The 26,900-nt window shown below is 43.5% G+C and overlaps 1 protein-coding gene across 6 annotated transcripts in view; it reads right to left on the bottom strand.

Annotated features, from left to right (window-relative positions):
• Positions 1-4,458: 4,458 nt before the first annotated feature.
• The window catches only part of PKP4 (plakophilin 4), a 36,369-nt gene continuing 13,927 nt past the window's right edge, over positions 4,459-26,900 (bottom strand). The window contains exons 3-22 of one of the 6 annotated variants that reach the window (XM_062498714.1): positions 26,426-26,460; positions 22,173-22,304; positions 21,834-22,024; positions 20,496-21,045; positions 18,611-18,802; positions 17,523-17,525; positions 16,992-17,202; positions 15,612-15,744; positions 14,346-14,559; positions 13,253-13,436; positions 12,829-12,946; positions 12,168-12,359; positions 11,853-12,026; positions 10,906-11,056; positions 8,717-8,912; positions 7,846-7,930; positions 7,623-7,740; positions 5,906-6,037; positions 5,152-5,225; positions 4,459-4,707 (exon numbers count right to left, since the gene is read on the bottom strand). In XM_062498714.1, coding sequence (XP_062354698.1) covers positions 4,459-4,707; positions 5,152-5,225; positions 5,906-6,037; positions 7,623-7,740; positions 7,846-7,930; positions 8,717-8,912; positions 10,906-11,056; positions 11,853-12,026; positions 12,168-12,359; positions 12,829-12,946; positions 13,253-13,436; positions 14,346-14,559; positions 15,612-15,744; positions 16,992-17,202; positions 17,523-17,525; positions 18,611-18,802; positions 20,496-21,045; positions 21,834-22,024; positions 22,173-22,304; positions 26,426-26,460 — 3,334 coding nt within the window. The remainder of the gene's footprint in view (positions 4,708-5,151; positions 5,226-5,905; positions 6,038-7,622; positions 7,741-7,845; positions 7,931-8,716; positions 8,913-10,905; positions 11,057-11,852; positions 12,027-12,167; positions 12,360-12,828; positions 12,947-13,252; positions 13,437-14,345; positions 14,560-15,611; positions 15,745-16,991; positions 17,203-17,522; positions 17,526-18,610; positions 18,803-20,495; positions 21,046-21,833; positions 22,025-22,172; positions 22,305-26,425; positions 26,461-26,900) is intronic. The other 5 variants (XM_062498715.1, XM_062498717.1, XM_062498712.1 and 2 more) reach the window with 5 other exon arrangements.

The following is a 26,900-nucleotide window of genomic DNA, read 5'->3' as shown; positions in this document are numbered from 1 at the left end:
GAAGAATAATCCTTCTGTGGCCATGGGATAGTGCAGTTGAAATCTTTTGCTTTTTCTGCCATCCTCAGTCTCATTTCCCAATCACACAAATATCAGACTTCAGAGATGTTCAATTTGGGAATGACTGAATTAAAAATGAGTTTATATTATAATGGTTCTGTGTATTTTCAGAATGTGTTTTTTTCCTGTAACAGTGGGAAAGCCTGGGAGCAGGCACAGAGTTTTAATTGTGATAAAGAGACAATAGTCATAGAAAATTTTCCTGAGTGGTGCTCTCAGTATTCTGGAATTCTTCCTATTTCCTGGTAATTTCTCCTTTATAATCTACGTTCTATGGGCAGGTTATTAACAGATTGCAAAGTTTGAAAAGTCATTTGGCAGGAACAAAAATCACCGTGTTCCCAAGCAGACGGTCTGTTCTAATCCAGCTAACAGCTATTAGCATAATTATACACCATAGTCCACATCTAAAACAAGCAGTTAGCATGCAGACATATGGAGTACCTTCCTCATGTGTCATATTTTAAATCAAATCTCTCTGTTGTTAAAATCTATTGCTCATGACTCTGCAGTGTTTTCCCTTCTCTTATTTCCAGTATTGCTTGTTTTCAAATGTCAGAATTACTGAATTGCAGGTACTGATAGAAACTGATTCTGGTTTTATGTCTGGCATCTGAATGGTAAAATACTACTGCTGTTTTCTTAAGCTCAGTGACAGGCAATGCCTTCTTCAGATGAGTCGATATAGCTGGTTTTAGGTGCTCCAGGAGCCCAAGGGAGACAACAAATATTCCAGGGCAGGTATATAGCTTATTTTTATTAATACACGTTTTAATTTCCTCCACCCTTGGTTTTTTTTTTTCCTGTTTTACAGTAGTTCAGTGCAAAGTTAATAATGTTAGAGAGATCATTTGTGTTAAGTATCTAAAGCAAGGAGAAGTGAAGGCAGCCATATTTTCAGTGGGGTTTGTGCTGGTATAATTTTTCACTAGTGCATATAGTATGTATTTGACAAAATCTGCAGGATACGTCTGGCTTCACGTCTACAAAACTTGCCTGTTTCTTGTAGGAAACCTGACAAGTTCAGGTCCTGGTTCTGATCTGGATGCCAGTTGTTTCTCAGACTGCAGGAGAAAAAGAAGTCTCCAGGCTGGAAGGTAAAGTGTTAGAAGGTAAAGGGCAACATCATTAAGCAGAGGAACCTTACTGGCTAATATTAATTAGAGATTTTTTTTTATTTGTTTGTTTTGACAAGAAGGACCAAAAAATATACACCTTTGTCATCACATTTTATCCACCTAAGTGCCCAAGTTTAAAAAAGTATTGCTGGGCAGTGGAATAAGTGAGTGAATTCTAAAGAATTAGGTTGTCACATGCTGAGACAGAGGCCTTTGGAATTTCTTCCTAATGGAGATCAGTTCCTTCCGAGAGCGTGATTGCTTTTTGTCAATGAATAGGAGATAGTTCATTTCTCAGTCTTTCTGAGTTTGAGAGTGAAAATCAGTGAATTACAGTTGAAAATCAGTGCATTACATATCCTGCTACTCGTCTTACTCTTTTACCTGGAAATCCTAGAATGTTGAACAGACCAGAAGGCAATGTTTCACACAATAGAATGGTATGTATAAAGATATTTACTGATATCTGGGGTGCCCTGAAGCAGTAAGGAGATACCATTGGCCTGCTCTAGGACTAGCACTGCCCAGTGACCCAGCTGACCCTGACAGGCTGATCCAGCCCTTTGGAAGTCTGAAGAAATGCTGCAGCTGCAGCCTCCAAAGGGACGCCTGCTGTGCTTTATACAGCACTATCAGCTTCCACTGGTGGGGCACTATGACTGCACACTAAATCTTCAGTGACATGGCTCATAGTAACAATTAAGACAACACTAATCCCTTGTCTGTGTAATGTAGATTTTTTAAAAAATAGAGTGAAATTGAAAAAGAAAATTGAGGAATTAATCACATTGAGGCAAGCTCCACAGGGGGATGTGAAGACAAGTATCAGAACAGGAATACTTACTGGAATTTTAAAAGGAGAATGCAACAGTTTCTTTAGAGATACCATCACACATACCTGCCCATTCCGTTGTTGAACATGTCATACTAAGCTTTTGGTTCTCTATGTTCAATGCATTTCTTTCTGTTCAAACCATATGAAAAGTCACTTCAACTCCTACACAGTATTTGAAGTTACGGGGAGTGCTGCCACAGAATGAGGGCAGGCAAGTTAATGGTGACAGCTGAAATGTTGCTCTTGGCCCTTCCAAACACAGCCCAGGACTCAGCATGGCAGTGTTCCCTGGGCAGGTGTGCTTGTAAATGACAAAAATAGAAAGTTCTTGCTCTTGTGGTAAGCCTACAAAATGGGTATAAAAGAATGTGATAGATGTGGCAGCAGAATAACCAGCAAGGCCAGCACAGCTGCCTGTCTAACCACCCAATACTCACCATCCAGCCAAGGGAACAAACAAGGTCATCCTTCCTTTTTGTCTAATTGTGATGTAATTATCAACACTACCCTGAATTAAAATGCCATAAACCAAGCCAAATAAATATGACACTTTTTTGATGGGGTAAAAACCTTAGTAAGAGCAAAAAGAAAGCTACTTTTTGAAAATGCATGGATTTTAAACTAGTGAATGCCCTGTAAGTTGTATGCATCTCAATACAAAATATTTAGAATCTATAATAAAGTAGTGATAACTTTGGATAACAGAACTCACAAATATCACTTTGATGCTAATTATGAGCAAATGAAGAACCTTGCTGCTGGTTTCTGCCTTGCAGGCAGATGGTCATTTCTCCATGGCAGAGTTTGGAGAGGTTTTCAAGTGGGGCAGCCAGCACTGAGTCCTTCCCTCACCTCTACCTTACAGCCACAAACAGATCCCTGCACTCTGTGATGGCAAGACCAACTTTCCAGCACGCCTCAGTGACAACTTTCCCCTAGTGCCTGCTGTTGTTGGCAGGTATAGGAATCTACTTGTAGCTACAAAGTCACGTTTGCCTTGTTTTTCAAAAAGTTTATTCATGTTTATGTGAGTGTTAGTCCTTGATACAGTAACTCAAGTGCAGAATGCATGCTTGAGTACGGTCCTTGGCTGAGATGGATTCTCTTCAGTCTGTTTACTCCGATAGAAAAATTAATTTGCCTTTTCCCAGTGTTCTCAATCCTTCTTCAGAATACTGGAAACCCCGAAAACCCAAGGAAAATGCAGTGATGCAGAGCAATAGTGGTGGTGACAGACAGGGTAAAGGTAACAGACTGTACAGCGCAGGAGAGTTCGTGATTTAGTTACTTAAAATAATCAAACATTTTTATTGGAAAGAAATTCAGGCAGAATGTAGTCAGAATGGAGACCATAATTTCTAGGACAGCAAGGTGACCTCAATTTCCTTGAGAGAGCAAGGGGAAGGGTATAGGAGTGATGGAAAGAAAACAGGCTAGAATTCTGAAGTACTTTGGATCGCCAACACCAACAGTAAAAACACGAGTCTCAGGAATCTTGGTAGAAAGGTGCTGGAATGAGCACTTTGGGCTGCTAGCCTGACACATTCAGGACGTTTCCACTGGAGAGAGCTGGGAAAGCGGCCCAAATGTTTTGATACATTTAACCTGCTTAAGAATATGTAGTTAGACTTCATTTTCATTGAATTTGTTTCTGAATATTACACACAGAAAATAATAAGAAAAAAATGAACAGGGAACAGCTTTCCATGGATGAGACTTCCATATTTATTGTTATTCCATGTGCATAGAAAATGGCAGTGAAGTTCCTTATGAAATAGGCAGGGAATGGGAGAGATGTGGATATACTGGACTGGACTTTGTGCTTCAAAATTACACTATTCATTTTTTAAAGTTTGGGCTCTTTTCTTCTTGGAATTCATAACGCTTTCTTGGTTTTGGTTTTTTCTTTTGTGCATGATGTTTCAAATTCCTTTTCCAATGACACACTGCATTACAAATGGATGGCACTGGAGACCAACGTGGCATTTCCATATTTACACTAATGAAGAAATTTACACGACGCAGTAGCATACAATCCTGACATTCAGTAATAGCAATAAAACAAGGGCAGCCATTGGATTTTTTCTGTACAAACTATCAGAACAAGACTTTTATTCACATTAAAAAAATCAGCTTTAATTTTTTCTGACCTACACGCTTTCCAAATTCATCGTACTCAATTCTCAAACCTTTCATCACATCACCCACACCCTCACCAGACTACAGGAGCTACAAGTAATGATACCTAACACCTAAGCAGAGCAAAACCACCCCTGCCAGCTTTTTCTCCTGACAATTCCTCACTCAAAAAGAAAAAAAAATCCGTCATCCTTTTTCCTTCTTTTTTTGTTTTTTCACTTTCACATTTCTTAACCAAAACGACATGGGGCCATTCCAGTCCTTCTCAAGTCAGACAAGAAGCACGCTGGGTTTTTCTCTCTGGTGCTACACCCAGGAGTCAGGAGAGCCTGGGTACTGTTCTGCTCGATAAGAAGATCGTCTGGTGGAATAAAAGTCTACATAATTGGTGGTTGATTTCAGTCCATACTGCGTTGTGTAATCTGAAGTAGCAGGAAAGTGAACTCGATCGTCAAAGTAAGGGTCCTCGTAGCTGTGTGGGGACTGCAGGTACAACCTATAGGCATCGTAGTTTTTCCTGGTGGTATCTTCTTGGCTGTAGTACAATTGCTGATGCTGCTGGTAAAGATAGCAAAACAAACTTTCAAAATATAAATAGAAAATACTTTTCCCAAGTGCAGCTCTACCCGCAACAGTAACGTAGGTTTCAAACTCCATGAAATGTACCCAGGGAAATGGAGGAAATGCCCCTACTGTGTGTCTGGTGTCTGCTGCTGTCTCCTGCATCACTCAAAGGGAGCAACTGCACAAGTGCACAACTTTAGAGCTCAAGTACAATAAATACAGAACCTGGCCATACCTACCAAAACCAGCCCAAACTCAAGTCAAGTCAGAAAAGACATCTCAGATGCCTGTGTGAGAAGGTGCTAGAGCAAGTGACTTGTAGGGAACTCCTAGGGAACTCCAGCAGCCTGAGGCCCTGGCAGCTCAGGGCATGTGCCCAGAGCCCCAGGCTGCCTTGGCTCCTCCTGCTGAGCCTGGGCACAGCTCTGGGCTCACCTGCAGCCGCCGGTGCTGTTCTCTCGCTGGAGAGGAATAGGAGCTGATGTAAATTGGTGAAGCTTTGCTGGAACCTGGGAGAAAAAAGTTTAATGCTTGAACTTCACTCTTCATTCACTCAGCCATAAGTCCATTGTTTTTTTATCTTGCCTTTTATGGAGCACCCATGCTATTAAATCTGCACATTTCAGTACCTACTAATGATACAATGTAATAACAGAATGAAGGCAAATATTGTCCCTCAGCAGCAGGTACAGCAAAGTCAGGAGGCTTATGTTGATGTTTCTCATTTTACAGACTCAAAATCTTTAAAGCAAGGAGTCTCTTTCTCTTTAGTCACTGTCATGTATTGGTTTACTACTTGTGTGACATAGTAAGAAGGAAAAGAGATATCAGAAAAGAAGAAATCTTGGTATAATTTAGTAATATAATGATATACTCCACATTAAAATTTAAAACATCATCATCATATAATATACATAGTAATATAATTTTCTGTACCGGGTTTTTAAATACAAATAAGAATTCCAACTGCCTCTCACCTCCCAGTATAGAAAGGGATCTGTGTCTACTCTAGTACTGGGCAGTTTTTACAGAGAACAGCAGAGCCAGGTGACAGCCTGCCCTGTACCACAGCCAGGGAATACAAGGAATGGAAATGGAAAGCACCAGTTTGCAGTTGTCTGTGTACCACTGTGAACTCTTCCCACAAGGAATAGCTCCCTGTTCCAGAAGATCTCAGCTGGTCTCTTACCAGTGTAGATGTCTTTGTGTGCAATGACATCGCCCTGGCTGCTGTAATACTGCATAGATGGGTGCGTCCTGTCGTAATCGGAGCGAGGCTCTCTGATTCCCAGCAAAGCTGGGGATGAGGATGTGCTGCCAACTGACGGGAAAAGAGACGTTCTCAAGATTGAGAAAAAGCCTTTCACACACCCAGCCTTCCTCACCACTGCCTGCTCCAAGGGCTCCCAACAGGGGCTGGGTAAGGACACAACAGCCGAAGCTGCCAGCAAGGTACCAGAGACTGCAAAGAGCCATCACTGCTCTATGGTGCTCACAGGCACTTACAGGATCTTTGTGACACTCACAGCCCAGATACCCAGATGGGACCTTACCATGCCTAGGACATGACGATGCTCTGCTAATGGCGATGGTTCATCTCAGTTACACTTCAACACAAAACTTAAGGCCACCCTGTTCACTTGTCCAGCCTACCCAGCCTCAGTGACCCCTGTATACACAGGTAAGTGCTGGGCAAGGCGTGCCCTGGGAGGCCAAGAGCCATGAGGGGGATCCCAGCAAGGGGTTACTTTGTGTTCCTCAATAAGCAGCTGAATATCAGCTGCAGTTGTGAGAAGTTTGTTCTGCTAAATCCTCCCTGGTCTATGTATCACTTGGGCTTTGTTGGCTCAGACAGACTCCAGCAATGGGAGAAAAATACTTAAAACCAATTTTTAGAAATTTTGCTTCAAAATTGTAATCTTTTTGTTCAATGATAATCTTCCACTGATGTGTCTGTTACATCATAGCTCAGAATTCTGTGCTATTATGGATAGTTTAATTACTGGTATTTTCCTGGCATATTAATGGCTAAATATGCCATGTTGTTAAAATTCTGACATGGGTCAACATAATAATGTGTGTTTTAATAATGAAGTGACTGAAACAAGTGCAGCTGTTTCAGGCCAAGCATGTCTGTTCCAGCAGGCACCTGCTGTTCCCAGTATGGTGCTGCACAGCCCCTCTGGGGATGTGGGCCTTGCACCAGCTTCCACTGACTCCCTTGAGCTTGGCCGTGCTCTAGAGCAGGAAAGCAGACACCTCCTATTAGGATCTTTTACTGAACCCTCTTTGAAATACAGCATCCTCTGAATATTAAATTAGAGCTGCTCATCTACTTCCTACTTGTCATTCAAAGAACTGGAGTAACACAGTTGTTCTGCTGGTGTATCCTGCGAGAGAAAGCGTTGAGATAGAAATTGGACAGCTGAGGTCAGAATATCCTTTTACACTTGGGTAGAATCCAGTCATGCCCCGAGCCTAAGCTGTCCTGGCTTCCTTGGTGGGTGAAAGGAACTCTGGCACAAAAGCCACAACAGGTTTACTCCTTGCAGAAAAATAAATCCCTGGTGGACTCCTTGTTTTTCAAGTCAACCATGTCATAAAGGAATGTGAGAGGGTTGTTGCTTTTATGCAAAGAAGTAATTAAACAAGAGCATTGTAGGAACTGGTCACTAATTTTAGCAGTCACAGTAGGCAGGTATTTCTCAGTATTAACAGAGATCTGCCCTAAATAGCCTCTAGAAGAACAAATTGGGTAAAATAAAATGCCAAATGAAGACAACATATAAGGCTGCAGGTAGGTTTTGTATCAGCCATCTTGAAGATCTAAATCCTAGCACTGAAGACGTTGAAAGAACAAAGGTGAGAAATAAATGAGGAGGTCCCCTTCACCCTCCCTGACTGACCTGACTGCATGACAGGTGACATCTGCTGATTGGCTGTGGATAGAGAAGGATGGGATTTGAATCTCTCCCGTTCCAGTGTTGATACTGGTGTAATAAAGTGACTTTGATTCCATCCATCCTGTGGAGTGGCAAAAAGAACAACACATCAGAATAAATTGCAAGTTATAAATAAATGAGTTTTTGTGGCACCATCTTCCCATTGTAAGCTAATTTTAAAATTTACCTTTTTGTAAATGCTCCGGAGGTCTCGGTACTGCCACAGTGTGTTCAGTACCTGGGCTGCTGCCTTGACAACCTTCAATGAGGACCTGAGAAGGTAAAGAATATGGCAGCATTAGAAAGTCACTGAATTCCACTTCAAAAGAACAGTGTTCCTGAGCTTCATTACAGCCTGAACCTGAACCTGTTTGTGGGGCAAACCAGACCCTGCATCACCAGCGTGAGCACAGCCAAGCCAGCAGTCTCACCATGAGATGGGGCTCCTGCTACCCCATCCCCCAGCCACAGGAGCCTCCTGCTGCTGACACAGCACACACTCACAGGGTTTGCTTCCACTGGACAACCACAGTGCCAGCACAGAACTCATCTGAGAGCCTCCCTGGAGCTCTGGCACAGTGGGCAGGACCAGCTCCCCTCAGCCAGCACCTGCTTGGCAATGCTGTTCGAGGGCATCCCCCTGGCCATGTTCTCCTTCCACTGACCACAGGCCTGCACTAGGTACAATTCATGGTTGCTGGGATACATCCATGACAGAGGTGCCCACAAAGTCTGACTTGGAAAAGCTCCAAATATTTTATAAATCTTGTAGGTGTTGAAGAGGTGACTGGTGAACTCATTTGACCTGAACATGTCCCATGACCATGGTTACTGTGAGCAGCTGTCCCAGCCTCCAGAAGCCTGGGACAGAGAGCACTGCCCAGGACAGTGGTACTGGTGCCTCCTCCCTCCCAGAGAGACTCCAGATGACAGCTCCTCAGACCCAGACTGCAAAGGCAGGTTTTTTTTTTTTTTTAACTCAAAAAACCATTTCCTGCATTCTTAAGCATTTTAAATGGACACAAACAGCTCAGGTATGATCTTTGCTGCCTACTTGCCTGTCACCTCTTCCTTTTGTTATGTTGACCAGCTTCTCTATCCCCCCGGTGTCGGCGAGGGCCTTGGCATTCTCCATGTTCTTGCTGGTGACCTCGTGCAGGGCGCAGCAGATCGCGGCCACCGTCTCGTCCGACAGGATGCTGGGCCCGTTGCCTCCCGGCAGCCGATTGACGAGGTCTCGCATGGCATATTTACCTGCAAATGCACACCCACAGAACCACGTCAGAACCACAGTTCAGTCCTTCAGGTTGGAAATTGCAGGACTCAGCGTGAAACTGCAGCTGAAGGCAGTGAGAAGCAGCACAGTATCAAAACCTGCCAAGAACTCATATTTTACATGGACTCAAGGGAGACCACATAACAATTTTTGATTTTTTTTTTATTTTAGCTTAAAAGTGTGAGGAGCTGAGTTTTGCACGGAAAGAGGAACAATTTTAAACAATAATTATTAGGAGAAAGCAGAATTGTTCAAGGAAAAATGTTAGGCTACTTATGACTGGCAGAGCAGTGCATATTGCTGGGCTTCATCTATGGGAAGATTAATGGAATCCTTATAGTAACAGGGAATTCTTCTGAATCTTCTGTTCACCTTGTTTGCTACCTGTCAGTGGTCAGCTCTGTCAGGCTCCAGATGCTGATTGATGCCAGAGATAAGCTGCACACAAGGGACAGTAACTAAGATAAAGTCGAGGATTTTTCCTGTCTGGGCTGTACTCTTAATTGAATGATTAACTGATTTTATAGCAGACATGTATTTGTACATAACAGGGAATAATAAAGGAGCTTCACACAAAGTCATTCGCTACCTATTTGCGTAATGTGCCTGAGAGGAAAAAAAGAAACAAAAAGGAATACCGCAGGCAAAAGGAACCCCACTGGAAAACTATCCCCACAATGCTGTCTGCAGCAATACCCCACCATTGCCAATCCTTCAAGCAAGCTCAGCCACATGCAGCGTGTTCCAACAGATCCTGCAATTTGCTGGAGTCCTTGTCTGTCATTTCCTTCAGACCCTGTGAGCCCATTGTTCCTTTCCTACACCAGCAGAGAAGCTCCTAAAGAGGATTTCTAGTGTGGGGTAGTGCACAACTCGCTTCACATCTTGCAATGTTTTATCCAATGGTCTGTTTCAGAGCCTGTCTGAGGCCAGATATTCTTTCAGTGGTACAGCCTTGACAGGGAGAGGGAGCAGGTGGAGGACCATTCCTGAACTGAAAAGTTTTGCCAGGAATGGAAGAAATATCCTGACAAGAGAATATCACCTGAGTCTGACCTGCACAGGGCTGGTGCTATGAAATAGGGTTCTCTCTTAACACACTTCTCATGTGTAACACTTGCACTGTGGGTAAGCACACTCTGAATGTTCCAGATGGCAAAGCTTCAAAAACAGGTAACAAAGTTCTGTTCACCTGTATTTCTCTTTTGGAGAATAATGATCCTCCTACCTCTATGAACAGTTGTTATAACCTTGACTCCATGATTCCACACACAGAAAATGCTTTTGTAACAAAAACGAGACTTTTTTATACCATGCCACTTGTTAACAGGGTTCACTGGAGCCACAGCAGCCTGAGGCCGAAGCATTTTCAACACTAACAGACTGAGAAACCTCAGGGCAGGAAAGCTGATTGTTATTTTGATGGGGTTTTCTTAATGCTACATCAGAAAGGCACAGATGAAGGCTTAAAGGGTTAAATATTAGAATTGACAAGACAGTAAGTTTTTCTAGGAAGCACCCCCAAGAGCCCCTGTTGATGACTTCGTTCAGCAAAGACACAGACACTGCTCTATATTTGTGTTTTCCTGGAAATACCTCACTAGAAGATTTCTTCCCTCTCTTCCTGTCCAAAATTGTTAAAAAAGCACTGCTGTTGTGGCAGCAGAACATGTGGGAAACCTGCAACCCCCAAGCAGGTGAGCACTGAGCTCCAAGGAAGCAGAGCTGTGTTTCCATCCCATTTGGCATGGAGGGTCTTCCGTCTGGTTTGGCTGACTCCCATCCACGAAAGGTGGCCAGCAGCAAACTAATGAGGCAATATTGCTCTGGAAAGCTGCTGCTGTCAGGAGGACTCATTTATGTCACACAACTGATGTGACACAGAAACACCAAGTGTGCTGCTCCCATGAGTGGAATGTCCTTGGGTCTCCCGTGCAAGGCCTGGTGCCCCCCAGGATGGTCTGTACGTACCAATGAGCTCCTTGTTCCGCACGTCTAAGGCCATGTTCCTTAAGGCAGTTGCCACAGACGACACCACTCGGTCGTTGTCCATCCTCAGCAGCTCCACGAGGATGGGCAGCCCCTTCTCCTTCCTGACGGCAGCACGGATGTAGGCTGCGAACTGACACAGAACCTCAGTTACCACCAGCAACCACAGCCTGAGAGCCCCGGGCTGCACCATGACTCTCAGGTGTGCTTGGGCATTTCCAGTTAAAGATGACATGTTTGATGTGTGCTTTTTCTGTGATTATAAAGAGCTGCCTCTTTCCCATTTTTCACTCATCCTTCTTCCAAAGAGAGGAAGTATCTGAATAGATGATTATTGAAAAGGGAGGAGGGGGTTTGGGTTTTGTTTGTTGTATTTTTTTTTCAAACATTGATTTCATAATGGTCAAACTGAAAAAGGCTTAGCTGGCTTGCTGCAAGCAAAGGAAACAATTAATGCTTGCTGTGTTTTTAAATTTCTCCATGACAAATGCATAACACAATATAGTGTTCTCATGTGCTGATTTTGTAGCACATTATATTTTCCATGGCCAGAATGTATGGAAATAAATAACAGAATATGGAAATAAAGTAAATTTATTTGTCCTGGTCTTATTTCAACAGCACCTTCCCATCAGAATTCACAGCTAGAAGATGCCAGAAGATTGTGTGGATCTGATAAGCACTGGAAGAAGCTTTTTCTGTCTATTTGAAATAAAGGCCAGCTTCCATATGGCTCCTGTTGCCCCTGCTCTTTGCCAAGGCTTTTCACTGTGGAAACATGACTGCAGCACATGAGCACTAATGCACAGACAAGAGGGGAATGCTCAGATGCACACGAGAAAATGGCATGTTGCCCCCAAACACATTCCAGGGTCTCACTAGAAAAAACAGCTGGACTACAAAGAGAGGAGGGGCAGGAATTCCCATACCTTCCAATTGCCTGCAGAAAGGTTCTGGAGTGATCCTGCAGAGCCCTCCAGAGTGGCTGGGTTGGAGCTCTCTGCCAGGAGTGTCAGATATGGCTTCACCACTGATGGGTGCCAGAGCATCTCCACCCCTTTAGGAGACTTGGAAAATCCCGGGATAGGGCCAACTCCATCCCACTGAGAAAGGAACGCAGATTTGTAACTGGACAAAACCTCTGTATTTTCATTCTATGTAGGATTGTTTTTGTCAAGCTATGTCCTCCCCCACCACGAGCCAAACCTCATCTGTGGTATTTGCAGTACATGGAAAATACAAACCTGATCCTCTTGGGAAGTTTTTTTTTTCTTCTTCTTTTTTTTCCCCCAGCAGCTTGGCTCTGAGTCTTTGCTGGGTGACTCTTTTCCCAACAAGTCATCCAGTTCATTGATTCCCAGCAGCCGTGCCTGAGGCACCTCCAGTTCCAGGCGGTAGGAGAGGTTCCTCAACGTGCACACACAATTCTCCACCGTCTGAACCAAAACAGAGAGACACCACGTCACCATCTCTTCCTCACACAGACACAAACCAAACCAAACCAGCTCAGTAGAGCAGGAAAGGCACTGGGAGCACGAGCACTATACTCTAATGCTGGGCCTCGTTTTGTGTTTTGGTTGCTTCTCTGGGAAAATGCAATCTCTCTCAAATCTGACAATATTTATAAGAGCGATCTCTGCTATAGTGGCTTATTCTTTAGTATTCTGAAAATGAAAAGCCTAAGAGCTTATTACTGTTTTATTACGAAACAGGTACTGCAGCACTGCTGAAAACAAGAGGCGCCCCTGTGTTATGCAGCTGAGTTTGGCTGTGCCTCAGTAACTGGGGGCTGGGAGCCATGCCAGTTGAGCTGAGGACATCACCACGCTCAGCTGAGCTATACAGAGCCCCAGGATCAGACACACAGGTTAGCATGAAGTATCTGTAGCTGAGACATGCCCACACCTTGCTGTCATAATCGGAGGTGTTCACACAGGTGTGGATCACATAGAGCAGTGAATCCACCAGTCCTTCACAGGACCTCATCTGCTTTCGTGCCTCTTCCCCAGCGGAGCTCAGGTTCCTGAAGGTTGGAATGACAAAGGAAGACAGTGTAAGCAAGGACAGACAGATAATCTCTTATTAGACAGTTTGCAGAAGGTTCTTATGCAGCTGACTGGTAATTGGTTAGCAACTCCTAGTGACTAACTTGGTAATTGTCATGTTTTTCTATTAGGAAAAAAGGACCATTGGAAAAGCTGTCAACATGATGGAACTCTGTAATTTATAGACTAAAACAATTCCCTTGTCTTTGAAATTACACTACAGGAAAGACCTGCCAGATAACATGATTACTCTTTAAAAGGGAGTATTCTAGAAGAGCAAATACCTCAGGCATCCTGTTGTATTGCGCAGAACGAGGGAAGTCTGAAATTTAATTTTATGATCGTCATCAAAGGAGGAGCTGTTCCATCCCGAATGGGGCACTATCACAGTGTTTGTCAGCGTGGAGAGAGCGTCTCTAATGATTGTCATCTTCACAGCATCACATGAAGACAAGTTCCAGAGAACCCCTTAGAAGGCATTTCCAGAGCAGCAAAGTCAGCAGAGACTTGGCAAACAAACATGAAGTAACACTGACAACTTAATAGACATTATTTTAAATATGTGATGTGATTCTAGAGCAAGCAGAACATGGAGAGCCAGCATCCAAAAATGAGGAAAGCAAGGTGAACAAAGTGAGCTTTGGTTTGTTTTTTTTTCCAGTGATAAGGATGGCCTGCCCTGACATTCCTGCTATCTCGCACCATATACTGGAGATGTCAGGCACTGAAGAGCAGAGCTGAACATACAAGAGGGGATGCAAAAATCATACAGCAACTTTCTTTCTGGAAACAACAGCAGCAAGTCCAGAGCATGTCCCATCCATCCATCAGCTGCATGGAACTGCTATCCATATTTTATCCTTGGGCAGAAATCTCTCCTTGTTCCCTGCCCAGCAAAGTCTTCACACACATGACATTCAGATACAGAAGTATGACATCTGACATAAAAAACCAGCAGAACTGTGTATACAAATAACATGCTGAACACAGCATTGAATCTTCTTTTTCATCATGAAACACAGCTTAAACACTTTTTCTGAAGAAGTGATCCTTGATTATAATTCAGCTAAAATTCCATACACATTTAGATAGTTTGGATCCTTAAATTTTGCAAGATCTTATTTAAAACTCTTGTCAAGAAAAGATTAAAAAAACCCGTAATAAAACAAATGTTCAGAATCAATAAAGAAATACCTGCTGTGTGTGCTGGAGACTCATATGAGGGAAAATCCACCCACCATGGAACTTAAGTGCAACTACTTCGGCATTCACCTCTCCCAATGACTCTACACTCTGCGCTGATTTAACTGATCAAGATAAGTGTCCAGAAAAACACTTTGCATTATAGCTCTCTGCTAGTTTCCCTTCCAAGCTTACCTGTCACCAGCTCCTTGACCTCGGCATCAACAGATTTCCTCAGCAGCCGCAGAAGGGCAGGGATTCCTCCCACGTTCTTCATGGCTATTTTGTTCTCATCAGTGGACTTCCCGTAAACGAGGTTCCTCAGGGCGCCACAGGCATTCTTCTGAACCTCCAGGACTCTGTGATCCAGGAGATCCACCAGGTGCTTGATACCTCCTAGCCTGCAGACCTGGCAAGTGGAATGTCAGGGCCGTCAGCACTCACTATCTCACCCACCTCACTCCACAGATGTAAAAGGCTTTTGTTTTTATGAGAACAGTACTTCCCGTTCTACTTCCAGAAAAAACAGCTGCTGAACTTTATTGACTTGATTGCTACATGGGACTGAACCTCCCCCCCACCCCCTGCTATGGCTGAGGGTAATTTTCAGATATTTGCTGTGTTCAGAGAATTGTTATTGCATCAGTTTTGTTTCCAGTTTTAAAAGTAATTTCTTATACCCCAGAATATGTTTTTAGGGAATATTAGAAATAAGAGCTGATTATTACTGTGATCATCACCAGACCATCAAAACCACCACCTGGTTTTCATCTCCCAGCAACAGTGAATTATGTTGGGCTATCTTCTTACAACAGTCGCACCATCGTTTTATTAACACAAATAAAATCTATACTGAAAATAACATCTAGCACACACACATAGGATGCAAATGAAAATTCCCTCAAATCAACAGCTCACAGCTGCTTTGCAGAAACAGCAGGTCTTCGAATGCAAAGCTTCAAGAAATTTCAATAATAATCTGAATGTTCACTCAGGTGTATCCTGCCCCCACATCAGAGAGACATAAACAGCTTCCTCCATGTTTGTCTAGGGATGGGCTCCTTTCCTTTGCCTGACAGCTCACTCATCCTCTATGATGCCTTAGAATGCCTTGATAAAAGCCAGTGAAAGTGCTCCAGAGCTCCTGGTTGTTCTAGTCTCCAGTCACCAACAGGTTACACAAAGCCAGGCTCTGGCAAACCTACTTTGGAATTCTGCTGATGACACAACTTCAAGGTAAAAGATTTCCATAGGATTTCCATGCAGCTCTTTTGACAGGAGCAATCTGAGTGTGTATAATTACACACCCCCAGGCACTTCAATATTAGCATCCACCTGGTACACAGGGGAACAACAGAGTGTCACAAATACTGTGTCACAATGAAAACAAAGGGAAGAGGCAAGAGGCCTAGTTTTCCTGGTACCATTGCCATCGTGGAAGAGCAGACAAGCAGAACCCACCTCTGTTTTCACTTTGTTATCCCCAAAGCAGAGGTGCTGCAGATAGGCAGCTGCGTTGGCCTGCACGGACGGGAACTGGTGCTGCAGCATGTGAATGACCTCGGGCAGCTCCGGGTCTCGCCATGCAAACTCCCTTCACAGACAGCACAGGAGAGAAGCATTACTCACAAAGCATGGGCATTCGCTACCTACATCTAGCATCTTAACAGCTTTCCAACAACTCAGTTCTGTTCTGGAGTAAGAGGGCTAGAAGGAAAACCAGGTATAATGGGATAACAGCGGGTCACATCACCTTTTAGTCTTCCAACTGGAAAAGGACACTATATCCAATGTGCTTCAGTTGGCTTATGGACCACACAAACACAAATAATCACCAAAGTAACACAAACTTAAACAGTTCAACCTAAAAAAAAATCTCCCAAAAGTTAAATATATATAATGCAAAAGATACCCCCTCAACAGTGCTGCTTAGGGCCATCATTTGCACACAACATTTTTCTCTCCGTGTTTAATGTTCTCCCTAGGCAGAAGCCAATTATACCTCAACAAAACCTGCACATCCTGAAGTGTCATTGTCAAGATCAGATACAGGATGTTTGCTTGATTTGAGTTATTCAGGGATTGTAAATTTAAAATCATAAAATAATATCTCCTTCATCAAACCACAATGATTTTGTGCAGACCAATCCAGGAAAAGTCATGAAACATGCCCAGTTTGCAGACTTAGAAACATAGCCATTAATATTTGCTGGGCTATCTGCCTTCTGTAAAGGAGGACTGGGGGGGGGGGGAGCGAGACAAAGTAGTATCTTAAATTTTCCAAGGCTCAAAGATCCAAGTAAACAAAAAACTAAGACCAACCCCCCAAAACAAACAATCAAACAAACCACCAAAAATCCCCCCAAAAAAACAAAAGCCAAAATAAACCAAAGTAAGACCGAAGTTTGTTCCAAGAACAGTAGCTGGGAAGCTGTTCCAAGACTAATGCTGGCCATTCAGGTCTCTCCAGGACTCACAGTCACACAGAGGGGAAGCTCAGGTCTGTGCCCACTTTGAACTGCCCACAATTCGGAGGTTTATTTTTCCATACTAATGATAGGAAAACCCTAGAGGGAACTGGCTTCCTAGTTAAACAGTCACTTTCACTCTCATTCCAGAGTGGTGCTTCCTTACAGCCCACTCTCAGGCTGTGTAACATGCTCCCCTGCTACAGTGTGATATGCACACCAGAAACTGGAACAGACTGAATATAAGGTAAAAGGAATACCTCTGTAAGATTAAAAACTGACAAGGTGCATCAGCAGTGACAACTGAGTCAGAGTTTCTTTAAAGTTCCCTTCCCCTCGCCTTCCCCTCGCCTTCCCCTCGCCTTCCCCTTGCCTGGGGTCCTTGTGGATGCTGTCGATGGAGGGCGATCTCGTGGTGCCGCCGTCGGGCGCGGGGTGCAGGCGGCCGTAGCCGGGCTCGGGCAGCCGGAACGGCAGCGCCCGCAGCGGCTCGGCCAGCGCGGCCGCCGGGGGCAGCCCGTAGGTGTTTCTTTGGTACGTGAGGGTGCTACGCTGGCTGGAGGATCGCTGCAGGTTACCCATGCCTAGGATAAAACAGCGTCAAAAACAAGGGTAACGAGCGTCTGCCGAAGAGAGGGCGACACCTACTTAACAGGGCGAGCAAAAAAACCATCGGTCTTGAAAATGCGCACTGTGCTCCACACTGGAAGCTGATGTCAGATTCCACGGAGCAATTCCTCGGTGTCCCATGGAAACAGAGATTAGTTACAAAATGAAAGATTTGGTGGGATCAGACTTGTGCCTCGGCTTCCCTCAACAAGTATTTAAAGTAGGAAATGCATCCCATGCCAACAAACAGAAATCTAGGTGCGAAATGTTTTCAAAGTACATAATATCAATTCACCAACTCTACAAAAAGGAAAAACAAGTAAACAAAAAATTCAAAAAAATAGTATTGTTTATATGATATTTTCCTTCTCCTAATGACATGTACGCTTTCTTTGACAAAAAGTAACACATGGATCATTGCAAAGATGAAGCTGAGGGGTTCAGGAACAAGAACATGTATCTTCCTATCTGAACAGAACTGTTGTGGTGGCTCTCATTCTTCCAAGCTAAGTGGTATTAAGTAGACAAGTAAACAAAGAATTCCATTTTCTAGTTATATTTCTTCATTGACATATCCTGACAAACTCCATTTATTCTAGGTTGTGAAAGGCAGAACTGCAAGAACTGGTGCCTCCTTCAGCACTCTGTTTTCTTGGTATTGCAGTAACATTAGCAAACATTAAACAGGCATTTTCAAGTGTGTGAAAACATGACATATGAATTGGACAGCGCTCTACAAATACTTCCAGAGACTTACTTAACCGAATCACTCTAATACTTTAAGAGTTTTTGGAAACCAGTATACAAAGTAATAATCAACCTTAAAGAACATACTGCATTGCAACATGCATTACATTTCTCTCTACAGAAATGAATCCTAATAGTAATCTAATGCTTATGCTCTTCATAATGCACAAGTGGCACTTCTATGAGAGACTAGAGGAATATTTTGGTTTCAATAGACAATCTTCAGCCAGCTGTAGCATTTACCATTATGCTGTGTTGAGAAGTTGGGTAAAACAGTATTTTTACTGTGAAAGAGGCAGTAGGTAATTTTAGTGGCAAGCTCTGTTTTACTGTATTGATGAATAAAAAAAACCCACGAACCAACACAATTCATAAGAGAGTGATGCACAGAGAGTGCAAGAGAGGAAGCAATAAATTCTGTGTGTCATGAATACACTTATCTGGCATGTACCCATGCATGTACTATCAAACAGAAACAGTTTGACCCCAGGCTGGCAGTGATGTATAGCCCCAAACACTCCCTGGAAACATCTCAAGAGCCTTTTAATCCTCGCAGGTTATTTGAAGTCCTTCAAACCTAGCTTCTGTCCCCATTAATTGATAGCCTCCCCGCGCCGCGCCCGGCCCGTCACCCACCGGAGCCGGTGCGGAAGAGCGCGGCCTGGGAGCCGTGGTGCAGCTCCACGGTGCCGTGGGTGGGGCTGCGGTACACGGGGCTGTAGAAGGTCCTGCCCTCGTAGATGGGGGTGATGTGCATGTCCGGGGACACGGCCGAGCGCAGCTCCTGCCCCAGCTGGCTGTGCTGGCTCGCGTACGAGCTCCGCAGGCCTGCAACCAAGCACAGGGACATGCCCACAGGGGCCATCCTCAGCAAAGCAACGCGGCTGGCAGGATTGCACCTTTCCTCCTCTAGCCAAGAAAAGGCGGTGTTTAAACCTACCAGCTACAAAGACCTATCCATTACATTTTTTCTGTTATTAAAGGGCCCATACTGAAAGGCTCACTGACAAAGCAGCATTTCCTTGACCAAAAGCTTTAACCATACACAGACAACTTGAAATTCTGAGACTTAATTTTTTTGGTATCATTTACAGTCTAAAGCACGGAGAATAAAAGCTCAGTCAGCATGTGTGGTGGGCAAATTCAGCAATGACAGGGTAAGTATAGACCTGACAGAAGTCCTGTTGTGACAGAGGGCACACCTAAAGGAGTTGTAATCCTGAAACTGAAACAATCTGTAGCAGTAAGAGCAAACATCTGCTTGATAGTGACTACAGAAATGTAAGCACATTGATAAAAATCTTAATAAAGGCTTAAATAGCCCATGATGTGAGTATATATAAATAGCTGTGCTGCAGCTGGATGAGTTTTTCTCACCTTGCTATGTATTTAATATTTCATATAAAATATATACAACTTTGTTGACTTCAGCATTACCACTGCAGACACTAAAGCTCTGGCAGTTATCAAAGCAGCTGAATACGTGAAATGAGCTATGCGAGGATGATGAAATGATGCAGATTACAAAACAACATCAAAAGTACAATGCAGTAGTGATGTGCAACCAAATGTATCCTTCATCTGTGTATTCTCCCCCACAAAGTGCCAGACCTTCTCTGCCACAGTGCCTGCCGGGAAAGCTTTGGGCCATCACTAAGAAAACACATCTGCAGGTGCTGACAACAGAAGGACTTGAGCAGGCAAAGAGAGCAGCAGGGCCTTTCCCATCAAACTCACTCCCAATCCCTTAGCAAACTGGCATATTATTAAGTCCTGCAAACAGAGGTGAGGGAGAAGACACATTTTATCTTTTACTGAGGAATGAGAGCATTTTGAAGTTTCCTGCAGTATAATGGTTCAGAAGAGAAACGAGAAATTGCCATCTGTTCCATGGGACATGATGCAATTGGAAAATCACCTTGTCTGTGCTCATTCAGATGAAGATGAGAATGAAATCAGTAACACACAAAACTTAAAATGTAAAGTAACTGTATGTTAACAAGAACTGCCTCTCAGATGAATAGATTCTACCTTTTAGGGCTCTATTTTAAGGTAGTATTAAAATGAGTACCCTATATTTAACTTGAAGTATGAGATAGTCTAGAAATATTAGTGGCAAAAAAACCCCTAATATTCAGTGGCAATAAGTGATATACTTTAAGAAAGAAGGTGACATAAAATTAGTTCCAGGCTAATATGTTTTACTTTATGTTTAGCCTCCACACATATTTAAATGTACTTTATCTCTGAAAATGTTGACGTACCTCTGTAAGACTTAGAATTTCATTTAGCAAGTAAATCGTAGAATTTAATTCAATGCCTGGGCAGCAATCAGTAATCACACAGCCAGTACTCACGAGGAACTCCTCCTCGTGACGGACACAGTGTTTGACACCAGCATTTACAACTGACCTGACACTACCACTGCAATTGCGCCCCTGTGTCACAGCATTTCACCACACCACCAGGACGGCATTCTGGGCTTTCTCCAGCCGTGGTCTGCGCCGTGCCCGTTACTCACCTGTGAGGCTATCCGGCCGTGGGGGGACCATCCTCTCATAGATCTCGTACTGCTGGCCATACTGGTCCACGTCATGAATCGTCCTCTGCAGCGTCGTGCCCAGGTGCTGCGGAACTGCCGTCATGCCAGAGCGCTTCGGGGAAGAGGATCCCAGCTGAGCTTGGGACGGAGAGCCCACTCGGGTCTGCACATCAGCAAGGGCGAGAGGAGAGCCGACTCTGGCTGCGGTGCGGTACGGGGCCGTGCCGCCGCCGGGGTTGGGCTGCCGGGAGGTGAGCGAGCCCACGCGCCGCACGGCCGAGGGGGACGCGGGCCGGTGCGCGTACGGGGAGCCCGCACGCTGCACGGGCAGCGTGCTGCACGAGTAGTGGGCAGGCAGGGACCTCTGCTCGGCCGCGCTGGGAGAGCCGTACCCGCTGCCCAGGGACGTCCGCAGCGACCCCCGCGACGGGGACGCGCCGCTGCCCACCGTGTAGGAGGGAGACTGAGCTCTGGAGGGCACCGAGCTCACCCGTCGCATCACACGGTTGGTGGTGGTGGTCGCTGGAGGCTGTGGAAATCAAAAACATTTAGGAGTTTCATCGTTGAGGTCACACGGTGGATATTGTTCTCCTGTAAGATGGAGAAGTCAGCAGGAAATGCACACAACTTAATGGTATATACAGGCAGCTGGAGTGTAGCTTTTACCCTAAACGTAATCCCTTCAAGTTTTCCCGTAACTTTTTTCTAACTGGTACTTCTTAGTACATAAAATGACAATTTAACATTAAAAAACCCCTTATTTCTCATCTGGCTTGCTACGTTAATCTTCACCTGTGCTTTCCTTCCTCACTATTCAACCACTCTGGAAACTCAGGAACAGTAACACAAAGAGTTCTGATATAATCCAGAAATATTCTAACAATTACTGTCTTACTATCATTCCGTTCACTGAAAAAGGAGGGAAATTTAGAAACCATAGAATGTACAGGAACACAAGTAGCAGCTTCCTTTGAGAACTATGCTTACATACAGGCTAACTTCCAGGAAGGTTTTCCCCCATTTCACAATTAATTTTGAGTGAGTGATACTTTCCTGATATGGTAATAGCAGTGTATTGTGCAGTCAGGAGTGCTACTTCACTTCAGCTCCTGTGAATGACCCAGATCACACGTGCTGATCCCAGCAAACACATCTCTGCCATTCCCACTTTGTAACCAGTGAAAGTGGTAAAGGGAAGCTGGTTTGGTGACGTTAACCCCAGCCCGTACACAGGGGCCCCAGCTGTACAGCTGCTGTCCCTAAGCCCTGCTGGAGCCCATGCCCAGCCAGAGGGGCACAGTGCATGGGTCAGAGTACCTGGACTGACGTCTGCCCCTCGGCGCGCGAGCTCCTCACCACGTGGTTGTTGGGGGGTCCACCAAAGGAATGCTGCTGTCTGATCTCTGACTTGTTCAAATTTTGGCTGTTATGGAAACTGCTTATTTCCTGGTAACCACTGTCAGAATAAGAATTCATTTGTGTTGAACTTCTTGAGTTACCTACAGACCCTGTAGATAAGAAGCCAGCATAAGAATAAAATCATCAAATTCACCAAATATTGTATAACTTTTTAATTTGTTGCATTCATAACTGTATTACATTTTTATACTGTCAATACAGAAATATATTCCAATATTTAAAATGCACACAACAGACCCTCACTTTCATGGAGAGATGTCTGCTCTGGTGAGTAGAGAGTCCCTTGCTCTGCTTCTGTCCTAATATCATAGGCATTGGTGTGAACACCCTCTGACACCTGGGGTTTGCTTGCACTGGTGGGCGGAGGATCTGAAAGAATAAATTATTTCCATAAATCCAGTGTTTCTTATGCAAGTTTCCTGCAAACTCAATAATGACCATTATCTCATACATACTAATGAAGGACTTACACCAAACAGAATCAGCTCACTGGCAGACAGGTGTCATCTCCCAAACACAATGAACAGAATGTTAATATAAATCTCTGAGAATTTTGTTACCTGCAAGCTTTGATGTAGTTCTACAATTCTAAATTTTCAAATATATGTTCCAAACTATTTTAATGAAAAACTAATTGATCACCTAGCACACTCTGAAGAACAGAAACACTGTGCAACTGTGCTGCAGTGCCCAGTGGACAGCTACACTTATCTTAAGGGCCTGTAATCGACACCTCCAGATGTAAAAGGCTGAGCTAAATTTCACCCATTTGTGTCCTATGAACAGCAGTTGCTGCAAATTTCGATATTTATTTTTAATTTAGTAATCTACTATCTAAATATTTACTTCCAAAGCTAACTTCTGTTCCAAGAATGTCAGTTGAACTGTACAGACAAATTACAGTACAGTAAGGAAAGGCAAAAGAGGCACAGCAATGCTGCTATGAAGAAAGGAAAAAGCTAAAGAGTCAGGGAAAAAAAAGGCAAAGATGAGGATACTGAATCAACATTATTTTCACAGAAATATTAAGCATTCAGTTATAACGTTATGCAGGCAGCAGCGATGCAGCACAGAACCACAGAATGGTTGGGGTTGGAAAAGCCCTCTGAGACCACTGAGCCCAGTTGTCCACCCAGCAGAAGGCCACCCCTGACCCATGATCCCAAAGTGCCACATCCACGTAGCTTTAAAATTGCTCCAGGGATGGGGACTCTACCCCTGTCCTGGACAGCCCTTCCATGAAGAAATTTCCCTAATATCCAAGCTAAATCTCCCTGAGGAAGCAGAGTAGGCAATGGAGGTTATGTTTAAAGGTAACACCTGAAATGTAAATTCTTGCTACAGAAATACATGAACGAGCCTGGAGGAAACCCAAAGGGAATGTGCCAAGGAGCACCAGCCCAGCCACAAGGACTGCTCAGTGACAGGAGCTGTGGGCTCTGGACAGTGATGCTGCTTCACAGAAATACTCTGGCTTTTACCAGTGGCTGGACATAAAATGCTGGTATCTCACTACGTACATTATGAGCCATAATGAAACATTCATACTAAAAATGTTACCCAGCAATTGCTATTATGAAGAATGATTGAACACTAGTCAGATTTTTTAAAAAAACAATAAATATTAGAAATCCTAGGCAGTCAACAGTTATTTACCAGCAGTACATTGTCAGGTCAAAACTAGCTTGTAAAATTTGACACTAGTTAATTTACTAGAATAGGAATATTATGACCAAATTTAATTAAGACTTAATAAGAGGTGCTACTGCATGTCTATTAGTTCAATTGTCAGTATGCCTAGAAACAATCCAGAGAACCAACACTGCAAGAACTCACGTCACAGCCTGTTACACCAGCTCAACACCAGATGGTAACAGCCACCAGTGGGTGTTCCATCTTCTTCAGAATAAACACTTGGAGGACTTGGACATTTACATTAGGATTACATCCAGCTTCAATACTTTAATCTTCAGCCTTTTTGTTTATCTCACACAAGGCCCTATTATCTCAGTTACTGGATATTACATGATACTAAATCAATGTCAAACTGACAGTTTGGGGAGAGACACAGGAAGAATAAAGTCCAATTGTGTAGTTCAGTGCAGATGTTCCCAGGACAGAGCTTTGAGCCCAACCTCACTCCCATCACAAACTGCCCACCAGGCCAAAGCCTTCAGAGGGCTAAAAAATAAAGATTGTTTAGGCTGTTTAACAAAGGCAAGAAAGCACAATGAAATGAATAGTTGTCTTTTTATCTGAGTCCACTACCATAAAACAGGAGGAATGCCCTGAATAAAATAATAGCCTTCTTATAAATGGCTGATCTAATATTCTATTTATAAGCACCTGCAAAACAACATCACTTTATATTTCTGTGAAAAATTCTGTATAATTCTACTAATGCAGAAAGCAATTACAGTTACAATCACATCTTATCATCCACTGATGCTTTTGACATAAACCATTACCTACAGTCATAGAAAAAGTGATTTAAGGCAATGGTTTTATCTATCTTTAACTTCAGTATTTTCAGATTACAGTTCATAAAGCAGTATCTAGTGGCACTTCTGAAAAACAAAGATCCATGGTGAATTGGGGAATAAAACCTACAATCAAGCCACAATCACAGCATAATGTAAACAGGAAATAAAACGTAGATCAGGAAATTTTAAGCAAAAAATAGTTGTTTTTTTTTTTCCAACATGCCCACTTCTGAGCAATTACTGCAGGAAAAGCTACTTTGAATACAGAAATGTGTGAAATACACATCTAGGTTTGCATTAACACAAAGAACATTGAAATAGAAATAGAATTTTTGGCCATATGTCAAGTGACTACTTAGCAGGGATGTGAGCATGAGATTTCTAAAGAAAAACTCAAATGTGAGGAGAGAATTAAAGGACAGAATAAAAATATGAGCAGAAAGAAAGGAAGACAGAGGAAGAAAGAAAATAAAAGGAAGAAACTAATAGAAGGTCAGAAGGAGAAAAGTAAGTTACAGGAAACTCAGAAGAGGAAATACAGCAATGGAATGCAACTGGCTGAAATAAATAAGTAAAACAACACCTGAGAGCTTTCAGAAGGAATCTCTACCAGTTGTGAAATGTCATTGGGACATTATAGAACAAGGGGAAACCATGTGATTAAAAAAATCCCCAACAAACAAAACCCACAAAACCAACATTCATATTGAAAAAATATCTAAGACTTGATCCTCAATTACTCAATAAAACAAATTTGATTCTGTTTAAAACCACTGCTGAAAGAATACCTGAAAAGCACCACCATGACTAGCAAAAGTTAAATGGCAGTACAAGTATGCTGTTGAGAATATTAGCTTCAAAATAAAAGAGAAAAGCTAACATGCACCTCACCTCAGCTGCAGCAACAGAAACCATGAAAATACAATTTTGCAAAAATTTAAGAGCTTAATCTCCAAATAAAACAAAACCCAGGAATGGCATATAAAGTAATGCTGGTTATGGTAATTATGGATGTGCTTGGTTGAACTGGCAGCAGCAGGCAGGGTCCCTGTGCAGCAGCCACACAGCTGGAGCCACACAGCTCCCAGGACAGTCTCCCCCTGTACAAGCAGGACAGGAAGGCTCTGCAGAATGGGGTCACACAACTCTCACTCTCCAATGCCAGCTGCACTGGTACTGCACTGGGCCCTTTGGCCAGCAGGACAAGAGCACAGGGTCACCCAGCACAAGAAGGGACTTGCAGGAGCTCCCTGCCTGTGCTGCAGTGGCTCCTGCACATGGCCCCCTCACTCCAGTGCCCTGGAACTCAGAGAGCTCCACAAGGTCAAACACCAACTGATGCACACAACTGGCAGAGCTCCCTGCTCTGGCCTGGCAGGGGCAGGGGGATTATTACAACACACCCGGGAATGCCACCTTGAAGATACAGTCCTACCTTCTCCCCCAATATAACTAGGAGCAGGTGTAGCAGTACAAGAAAAGTGCTTCTTTTGGAAAGAAAGTCCACACCATCCTGAGCTACAAAAGTAGAAAAAGCGCTCTCCAAAAACCTTCACTTATCAGAGATTTTCTCAGTTAAGTAAGAACATCTGTAATAAGAAAAAAACCCCCAGTTTTCCATCTTAAACCATGCAGCATATTTTTTTTCATTCTCCTTACCTGCCAGGGGGAAGACTCACAAGTAAATTTTAGTTACTTGCAAGGAAGACCCAACACATGACAAGCCTTGTGCTACAGCCACAGCTCACACAGAAATGCAAAGGCACATAAAGATACAACAAAAGTACTTGCAACTACCTGTAAGCTCAAGCATCTTTTAAAGTCACATAGGGAACACGCGTGTCCCATGTGTGACAAAGAAAACATGAATGTCATACTTGAGAAAAGACACTTGGAAAAGATATGTAGCACTGCTGCTAAATGTTCTGTTTTTGTCAAAACAAGCAATGAATGCCAAGAAAATAAATCTACTTCGGCTTTAAGCAAATTGTACATAAAAGATAATACCTGAGGATCTCCAAGGAAATGACTTCTCAGTAGAGCTGCAGAAAGAAAAAAAAAACTATCACAAATGAACCATGTGGTTAGTGTGGACTTTTAATTATATTTTTAATTAATCATAGGAAACTTCACCACCCATCCCCCAGCAGATAAAACTTCAATAGACCATGTAAATAGCACTCTGCAGTGCTTTACACCTGACTACCAAAGCACTGATTATGGAGCTCAGTTTCTATTAGTCAGTGGGAATTATTCACTGTAACTTCCTGTACTTCACAGCACCAGGCAACACAACTCGTCTGCAACAGGACAGGTGGGTCACAACTTATGGCACACAACTCCTGCTGAAGGTGTTGTGCTGTCAGTGCCAGCCCACAGCAGCTTGTGCCAGCAGCAGCACAGCACAGCACAGCAGAGCAGAGCAGAGCAGAGGAGAGCAGAGCAGAGCAGAGCAGAGCAGAGCCAGCATGCACAGCCACAG

The sequence above is a fragment of the Cinclus cinclus genome, chromosome 9, assembly GCF_963662255.1.
Source record: "Cinclus cinclus chromosome 9, bCinCin1.1, whole genome shotgun sequence".
NCBI classification, from domain to species: Eukaryota; Metazoa; Chordata; class Aves; order Passeriformes; family Cinclidae; genus Cinclus; species Cinclus cinclus.
Note: the sequence above shows the minus strand (reverse complement) of the source record. Positions and strands in the feature narration are given on the sequence as shown.